The sequence below is a fragment of the Acinonyx jubatus genome, chromosome E1 (assembly GCF_027475565.1).
Source record: "Acinonyx jubatus isolate Ajub_Pintada_27869175 chromosome E1, VMU_Ajub_asm_v1.0, whole genome shotgun sequence".
In the NCBI taxonomy this organism is placed as follows: domain Eukaryota; kingdom Metazoa; phylum Chordata; class Mammalia; order Carnivora; family Felidae; genus Acinonyx; species Acinonyx jubatus.
Window position 1 is genome coordinate 4,376,938 of NC_069397.1, and position 9,574 is coordinate 4,386,511.

Here is a 9,574-nt window from a genome sequence, read left to right on the forward strand (position 1 = left end):
AAAAAGCACTTTCTGCATTCAAGACATTAACTTCTTCCCAATTTTTATTTGCCTTTCCCTCGTGCTTTAAGGAAGGAGTCTCTGGTGGCAGAATGGACGGACGATTCACAAGAGGGGCACCTGGGTGGCTCAGTCGGTTAAGCGTCCAACTCTTTTTTTTTTTAATGTTTATTCTTTTTTTTTTAATTTTTTTTCAACGTTTATTTATTTTTGGGACAGAGAGAGACAGAGCATGAACGGGGAAGGGGCAGAGAGAGAGGGAGACACAGAATCGGAAACAGGCTCCAGGCTCTGAGCCATCAGCCCAGAGCCCGACGCGGGGCTTGAACCCACAGACCGCGAGATCGTGACCTGGCTGAAGTCGGACACTTAACCGACCAAGCCACCCAGGCGCCCCTATGTTTATTCATTTTTGAGAGACAGAGAGAGACAGAGCGTGAGCAGGGGAGGGGCAGAGAGAGAGGGAGGCACAGAATCTGAAGGAGGCTCCAGGCTCTGAGATGTCGGCACAGAGCCTGACGTGGGGCTCGAACTCATGGACTGGAGCCTGCTTAAGATTCTCTCTCTCTGCCCCTCTGCTCCTCTCTCCCACCCTCTATCTCTCTCTCTCTCTCTCTCTCTCAAAAAAAAGGAGAATACAGTCAGGAAAGGGTTATCACAACTCACATGCAATATGCAAGAGAAGAGACGTGCACCCCCCAAAGTCAATCCACCGACAAGTGTTTTCAGGCCCCCTAAAGAACACACCCCAGGTCCGCCCCCTTACCACAGCCACGCGGCCACCACCCACGGCCACCACCGAGCCTCCCTTCCTACCCTCCTCACAGCCAGTCTGCACTTGCCAGCCCAGATGAGCCCTCCAAAACACACCAGAGTGCGCCCTCCCCTCTGATCCAACCACAGGCTTTCTGCGGCACTTAGAAAACCAGCCACCAACCACCGCCGGAAAGAAGGGACAATCACGTGACGGGTGGCAGCGTACCAGTACAATGAAACTACGCCGTCTGCACACAACATATAAACGAATCAAATCGGCATGTCGTATGCCTTAACTGCACGCCACGTTCTGTGTCCCATATCGTCTGCTGCGATCAGCCACGGTGGCAGTTCGGATACCCCAGAAACTGGCAAACGCTTCCTCATCAGGACCTTGCACCTCCCCGCCTGAGGTCTTAAACGTTTACATCCGCACCAGCGGAGCGGGGAAGAAGCCTCCGAGTCCAAGAACGATACTGTCCTCCCAAAAACTGCTGAGAAGGAGAGAGCTCCAGACGAGGGACCCGGCAGAGAGTTGTATTGTCTCTGGCAACTGCCTGGACACACAGACCGCAAAGGCCCACATGGGGAGGACAGCCCAGGAGATGCCCAAATGACATCAAGCAGCAGCTGGACCCCTGGAATGGAGCTGTCTTTAGTGAAGTGCCCCCCAGAACCAAAGTGTAAACCTGGGGTAAGGGCAAGGAACCCCAAATTATTTCACAGCACGTTTCTTCTACTGTGCAGAATACGGACTTTTACGGAACAATCAAGTTGTGCGTATCTGAACTTCTAAACTACATTCAGCCTATAAACTAAGGATGGCTTTTATTTTTTTTTTATTCTCATTTATTTTGAGAGACAGTGCAAGTGGGGGAGGGGCAGAGAGAGGGGGGACAGAGGGTCTGAAGCGGGCTCTACGCGGACAGCCTCACAGCAGAGAGCCAATGCAGGGCTCAAGCTCACGAACCACACCACCGCGACCTGAGCTGAAGTCGACGTTCGACTGAGCCCCCCAGGTGCCCCATGAAATGGCTGAAAATTTAAGCAAAGTAAGAGTAATGCCAAACGGCCCATGAAAATTGTAACAAGGGGCGCCTGGGTGGCGCAGTCGGTTAAGCGTCCAACTTCAGCCAGGTCACGATCTCGCGGTCCGTGAGTTCGAGCCCCGCGTCAGGCTCTGGGCTGATGGCTCAGAGCCTGGAGCCTGTTTCCGATTCTGTGTCTCCCTCTCTCTCTGCCCCTTCCCCGTTCATGCTCTGTCTCTCTCTGTCCCAAAAATAAATAAACGTTGAAAAAAAAAATTGTAACAAAGTCAAACCTCAGTGTCTGTAAATAAAGTTTTATTGGCACTGAACCACACCCATCGGTTTTCGGATCATCTATATCAGCTTCACAGTCTAACGGCACAGCTGAGTAGCTGGGACAGAGACCATATGGGGCACGCTCGTGGCTCACCACCTCTGGTGCTCACAAATCCCGGTGACGCAGCCCCTTGGCCACAAAACCTAAAATGCTTCCTAGCCCTATACAGAAAAAGTGTGCCGACACCAGGGAAGAAGGAGAAGTCTTTGAGCAATGTTTCTAACGGAGAGAAGACTGGGCTTGCTAACACAATGAACAGGAATAGAGAAGATAAGAGGGGTGACAAGAAGGGGGGAGGGGGGAGACAGTGCCAGGCGAGGCGGAGGAGAGAGACGTGGTAGGGACATTCACCGTGGTTTGGTGGGTAGGGGACAGAAGGCATTGAGGAGGACTGACAGATGAGGAGTCGACCCTGGACGTAGGAAATTGAGTACCTGGGGGTCGAGTCTAAATCTCAGCTCAACAAATGAGATAAATACGGTCGACCAAAGTTAACCTAATAAAGCACATCTTTTTTTTTTCTTTTAAATGTTCATTTATTTTTGAAACAGACAGAAAGTAAGCGGGGGAGGGGCAGAGAGAGAGGGAGACACAGAATCCAAAGCAGGCTCCAGGTTCCGAGCTGTCAGCACAGAGCCCGAGGCGGGGCTCGAACCCATGAACCGTGAGATCGTGACCTGAGCCGAAGTCGGACGCTTCACAAACTGAGCCACCCGGGCGCCCCAAATAACAGAGCACGTCTTTATCAGACAGCAGACTGGGGAGATACTAACCGTGCAGGGAGGACGCAGGGGAGTCCTCATGAATCCACGAAAACTTCTCACAAATTCATACACCTGTTGGATCCGATGAACCAGAGGGCAAAGCGGGACCACCTGCCGGCCGCCATTGCTACTCCTCTGCATAGGTGGAAACGCCACCCCAGGAGCCTCGCCGGGGCAGGGAGAGAGGAATCTACTAATTTTGCAAGGCGGCTCCGTGCTGGCATTCTGTGAGAAAATGTGCTCCCTTGCCGCTGTGAGTAATAAGGGAGCAAAACCCAACAGACCGACGTCCCCTGGAGCGGCCTCACAAAAATCCCCACGCCTGACATGTACCGAACATTCTCTCTCCCCAGCAAAGTGCCGCCCGGCATCCACGCTCATAGAGGAGGTCACTCACACGGCCAGATAAAACACGGGTTTGTTTCTAGGCTGGAAGAGTCCAGGAAGGTCAGTATCTCATTCACGTTTCTAGGTGGTCACGGGCAGCAGGGATCCACGTGATGGTGAACAGATGTCAGGGATTCCTGCCGACGTGTTGCTAAGGGAACTTTTGTAGAGATGCCCTGAATCCCTGGCATCCGTAAGCCCTGCCCACTGCTTTGAAGTCCTGGGGCGGGGGGCACTTGACCAGCCCCGTGCGCAGCGGGGACGAGGGGGTAGGTTCCCGAACAGAGGTGGACAGAGGGATGAGCTCAAGGTAGATTTTTCAAACAGCGGGAGCTACAACCGTGGACCGCGAGCCCCCAAATCAAAGGGCAGAATGACTCCGCGACGACCGCACAAAGCACGCTGGTCTTTTTTGGTCACCGTGCCATACTCTGCGAGCCACCAGCCCTAATTACAGCTTTGGGAACAGACCGGATAATGAACTGCCTTAAGAAAAAAAGAAAAAAAAAGAAAATTGACAAGGTCACACCCACTTTAGGTAACGCTCCTGCTCCTGTTAGAGAAAAAAAAGCCGTGTATTGAAATCAATCTGTGTAGGGGCGCCCTGGGTGGCTCAGTCGGTTGGGCGTGTCCGACTCTTGGTTTCGGCTCAGGTCATGATCTCACGGTTCGTGAGTTCGAGCCCGCATCGGGCTTCGTGCTGGCAGCACGGAGCCTGGTTGGGATTCTCTCTCTCTCCGTCTCGCTCTCCGCCCTCCCCCACTCACTCTCTCTGTCTCTCTCAAAAGAAATAAACTAAAAAAAATTTTTTTAAATAAATAACATAAAATCAATTTGTGTAACAAAGCAAGCATCCACTACATACTGGGCAGCTAGGATACACGGTGTCTATGAATAACCAGCACAAAGCCGACCCAACCCAAGAAGGCTGGACGGCCCATGCCCCAGTGGACAGACTCAGGCTTTAGGGACAGGAAAATATGGTTCCAAATTCAGCTGCAACATTTATCAGGTGGCCTTTATAAAGAAATCCCTGGCAGCTTAAAAAAATTTTTTTTTTTTAAGAAGAGAAAATCTCGTCTGAGGATGGCCGTGGAGAATTTTCTAGCAAGTCAGCTAAGACTCCTGCACCCTGCCTCGCTCTGGGGAGGCGCTCTGTCTCATCAGTATGCCAGACGTGTTCTCCCTCCCCTCCTGAGGTTGCCAGTGTGCAAAACAGCCTTCAATGGACCTGTGTCCATACCCGTACCGACACCCTCATGCACCTCCTTCCCACACAGGATCTCCTGCTCCAGTGACTCGGTTTACCAATCGAATGTGCCAGAAGTGAGCTGCCAGTCCTGAGCCCAAGCCTTAGGAGGGCCGGGCAATTTGTAACGTGCGTTCTTGGAAGCCGGCCACCCTGGAAAGACTCCAGCTCCCTGCTAGAGGGAAAGGCCGTGCGGAAAGGCCCTGGAGGATGAGACACGAAACGGAGAGAAGAAAGTCACTTGGAAAAACAACACGCCAAGCGAGAGAGTGAAGATGCCACTTTGGAGTCCCTGCCCAGCTCTGCCTGCCCCGGGACCGCAGCCCCGGCCACCGTGAGGCGTGACAGATGCCAAGAGAGACCAGCAGAAGAACCACCCGGCGGAGCCCGGTCGGTCCCCAGCGATGTGCGACATGATGGTAAATGCTTGTGTCGCGGTACTGAGTTCCGGGGTGGCCTGTTACACGGCCATCGATTATCCACGGCACAGCCCCCCTCCCCAGCTCCACGTCTCTCACATCCACACCTTGGAAGCTCCGGCAGGAGCACGTGAACCCAAAGCGAGAGAACAGAAGGCGGAGAGGTGACCGGGTTCAAGGAGGGGACGTCTCGTTGTGCTAGCCAACAACGTCACGTCGCCCTGGCCCCTGAGGCCCGCACCTCGTGGCCAGACGGCAGATTCTCAGAACAGCACTTCAGTCACGGAAAACTCTGGGGTGTTTGTGTTCCAGTCTTATTCCCCCCTCCAGAATTATTTCCCAAAAGCTCTGGGGGTTTCCACAGATGCCTTACAGTATCTTCCGGGTCCCCAATTTGTTCTCTCCACTCAAGGTTAAGAGCAGACGGCGGGGAATTCCTGGCCCTCCAGCCACCGGACCTGCCCACATCCAACTCTCGGGCACTTCCCCAGGGACGGGGATCTGGGCTCTGCCTGCCTCCCCCAGGAGCTGTTTGTCAGGCACCAGGCACCCCACAAGTCTGGCAGAAACCTCTGCCCCCACAGGGCCTCCAGTCTATGCAGGGGATCCTGGCCTGGCTTGGAGCAGACAGAACGTTCCCCTGAAGTCTCCAGGCCCTGTCTCAGCTCCTCGACCACGTCTCCCACATATCAGGAAACTTCTCAGCTCCTCCCCTTCTTCATGCAAGGCTGAAGAGACCCTCAAGAACGATTATTCTGGCGGTTTTTATCTCGGGGCCCTTACATCTCACCTTCCATCTTTCTTGGGAAAGACGGGTTCCCTCTTCCAGTGCTCTCCTCCTCTGGAAGGCTCCACCTTGTGCCCAGCCCTTGGCCCCCCACACTTCTCCACTTGGGCTGACACCTTCCTGGGGTCCGCTTTCTGGAAACCAAGGACGTGCTGTACCCTTCTCCCATTTCCTTGATGGCCTGACCAAAGAGATTCTCCCCCCAGGAACCAGGACAAGAATCTCCCCAAGCTGGCCTCTCCCCCGGGGCTGGCCGGCCTCCAGGACAGATCTTTCAGCTGTGTCACAGCTAGCTCCCAGCTCCCCTCCGTGGGGTGTGCGGCTTGCAAAGCCAAGGGCCTCTCAGTTCCACTTTCTTTATCTGAGCGAGCAAGGAGTCCTTGAGGAGCGTCCATCTTGCATATGCTGTTCTCAACCTGCTGCACCCTTCCGCCAAGACGGGGCTTCTTGGTATCACTCTGTCCACCACTCCCGGTGGTGCCGCCGCCTCCCCACTCCTCCACCAGGAGGCTGGTGCCGTCCATTCTGTCTGTACCTGCCTCCCCAGCGGCTCCCCTGGCCTCCCGATCTCCATGCCTCCAGCAGGCACACGTCCCATGAGGATTCCCACCTCCAGGCCCCGTCTCCAGCCTCCTGGCTCCTGCACTAACGTCCAGGCTTGACGAACCCGCTGCTCCCCCAGACGTGTGGTTTCGTGTACCGGCCAGTCCCCTGGGAGCTGTGCGTTCTCCACGAACCGGGTCTGCCTTTGAGGGCTCACCCAGACCCAAGGGACTCTCCCCACATATCCTGCAGCCCGACCCAGCCCTCCGCCCTGAGGTCCAGCCTGCTCACCGACGAGGTGCCCAGACACAAAGGGCCCGATCTCCGATCCTTCCTACAGGGACTGCTCTTGTCCTTTCCCACAGCATCCAGACCATTCCCTCCCTCGCCTGTTAGCAGTTGAGCCCACACTGACACGTTGAAAACCAGCACAGAGGTAATATTCAGCCCTCTGAGCCGCTAAGCAAATACACAAGCATTACTCCCTCGGGCAATTGCTTTCACTTCTGCTCACCTGGGATGTGGGGAGAGCGCCTCCCCCTTCACAGAGCGGTCAGGAGAGCGGGCGCCTAGTGGGTGCTCCACAAACGGGCCCCCCTCTCAGCGGTACTGCTCCCGCACATGGGCACCCCCCCTGGCGCATCACCAGTTGGCAGCTGTCCAAAAGCCCCTCACTCACGCACCGGAGATTTGCTCAGCACATCTACCCGCAGGACGCGCCCGACCCGGCTGATCGTTCTGTTTGCCCCCTGGGTCTGGCTCAAGCCTCCCTTTCCCCAGAGGGAAACGCAGAGCCCCCACTCTTGCTAACAGCAGCCTAAGACCCCACCAGCCCCACCCGCACCCCAAAACACTCCTTTTGGGCACCCAGCCAGGGACGCTCCTGACCGGACAGACCCACAACTGCCAAATTTCCACATTAGTGCTTCCTGGAGAAGTGTGGTCACCAGGGGAACTCGAAAAGAGGAGGCTCTCCCAGGGCTGCTTTTGAGCCACCAACAGGGAGGCCGCGACACCTGCTTTCTTTTACTTCTGAACCTCGGCACAGATCTGAGGAACACACCTGAGCCTTTCCTGAGTACACAGGTGTCTCAAAATACAGAACCAAAAGCGTCCTGGAACGTCCTCTTCTGCTCAGACCCTGAGATCTCTTCCAGCCTAAATTTTGCTCAAATGCTCCTAATTCATCGGGAGGAGGGGGGATTTTTGCATTGCCCTCTGGACCCTGGAAGAAGGCTCTGTGAATCCAGCCGTGGTTCTGATCATATTTCCACAGGATATTTTTCAGCAAACTCACCCATGACCATTTCACCACATCCATGCATCCATCCATCCATCTTTCCTTCTCTTTCTTTTCCTTTCTTTGGGTCCCACGGAGCAATTTCTCTCAAAACTTCCTACTCTGTTCTTTGCAGAGTAGGTCAGGGGTCAAATTATAAATAAATGCAGTCTCCAGTGATTTGGGGAGGTGTTTCAGCAGAACGTTTATACTATGTACTTAACACGGTTGTGGGTAACCGCCTGTTTAAGGCCAGGCAACAATCTGGCAGCCCTTTGGGAAAGGGGATAGCCTATGAAGTCACTCCTCCCCAGCCCACCCCCCCCCCCCGCCCCCACCAAAGGACTTCAGAAACTTCGGAGGCCACTCTGGCTGTGACCGAGAGCTCAGCGATTAAAGGACAAGGAGCCCTCCCAACTGTCACCCAGACAATAAACAGCCAGCCGACTTGGCTCAGCAGGTCCTCTGCAGCCCTGGGGTCAGGCCAGAACCCCCGGAACAGACCACTTTTAGGTTCTGGACCTTGGCCTGGGGGGCGCTGGACCAGGGGAGGAACCCCAGGACGGGGCGGGCGGCTCAGCTGACCGGCAAGTGGGCGGCCCCCAGGCGGTCTGACCCGGGGCAGCACGACCGTCCTCGGGTCGGCGGGCTCCGGGGCCCAACCGATGACGCCGCTGTTCCGGATCCCCAAGCTCCCAGCCTCTATGCCTAGACCTCCGGACTCCGCAGCCCTCGGCCGGCCCCCTGCCACCGCCGGGAGCGCGCCCGCCCGCTCCAGAACTCACACAGGCAACAAGTTCTCCTTCCTCAGGGCGGCCACGATGTGCTCGGGAGGCCCGGCACGGGGGGCGCTCCGAGGGCGATCCCCGCGCCGCCCGGCCCGGAGGGGCGCCCCGCTGGCTCCGCCGCCCCCAGAGTCGGGGCGCGCAGCGGCTGCACCCCCAGCCCGCCCCGCGGCGCCCCCTCGGACGGGGAGCGGCTGGGGCGTCCCCGGTGCGGGCAACAGGTACGCGAGCGCGCCGAGCCCCGCAGCCCCGGGTCTCCCGGCCCCCCGGCCCTCGCCCCTTTTACCTCCAGCAACTGCACGTAGCTCGCGGGGAACCAGCCGCGGAGCCCGTCCTCCTTCTCGCCTTCCCACCAGCCGCCGTCCGGAACCTGCAGCAGCCTGATGAGCTCGCCCGCGGCGAAGCGCAGCCCCTGGCCGTGCCGCTCCCCGGAGAAGGGGTACAGGGTCCGGCAGCGGGCGCCGGACATGGCCTTGGCGCCGGGGTTCACAGCGCAGCCTGCATCCCGGCCGAGCCCCGTGGGCTGGGCAGCGGCTCCGCGGGGTCCCAGGCGCCCGGCGCTCCGGGCTCCCGCGCTCTGGGCGCGCGCCGTCTCGGGGGGTGCGCGGGGGGTCCCCGGGCAGGCGGGGGACGCGCGCGCGGCGCAGGGGAGCGGAGACTCGCTGGCTTCGCGGAGCAAAAGCGGCGACGCCCCCGGGCCGGGCGGCTCGCAGCTCGGGCGCGGGGCGGGGGGGGCGGGGCTCAGGGGGAGGAGACCCAGGCGCCGCGGGCTCCGGAGACAACTTCCCGGGGACGCGGGGCGCGGGCTGCGGCCGCCGGGGTCGGCCGGAGCGGGGGCCGCCCGGGCGCGCGGAAATGCGCAGCTCCCGGGGGAGGTGGTGGGATCCGGGGCATCGCCGAGGGCCCGGCTCCGCGGCGAGGGGGCGGCCGGGCGGTCCGCGGAGAGGGCTGGCGGCCGGGGTGGCCGAGCTGGGGCTCGCGCGGAGGCGAGGGGGCGGGGCGGGGGCGGGGCCAGGGCGGCCACGCCCGCCGAGGGGGCAGGTCGCTGGGGAGGGGTCTCCCCGCGCGCGCCCCCGCCGCCCCGAGCCGCGGCGCTAGCAACGCCCTTCGGTGCGGGCTTTGTAGGTCTGGTGGCCGCCGCCGGCGGGCTCCGCGGTCGCTGGGAGGGACTGTGACTGTGGCCGCCGCTGTCGGGGTTGAACCTCGGGCTGAACTTGACTCACCAAGACAGGTTTGCAGC

General features: G+C 58.6%; 1 protein-coding gene across 1 annotated transcript in view; it reads right to left on the reverse strand.

Annotated features, from left to right (window-relative positions):
• Positions 1 to 9,264, reverse strand: part of GAS7 (growth arrest specific 7) — a 216,248-nt gene extending 206,984 nt beyond the window's left edge. Inside the window, exon 1 of the mRNA XM_027047361.2 lies at positions 8,621 to 9,264. Within this exon, the coding sequence (XP_026903162.1) occupies positions 8,621 to 8,803 (183 nt within the window). The 5' untranslated portion in view covers positions 8,804 to 9,264. The remainder of the gene's footprint in view (positions 1 to 8,620) is intronic.
• Between the last annotated feature and the right edge of the window lie 310 nt (positions 9,265 to 9,574).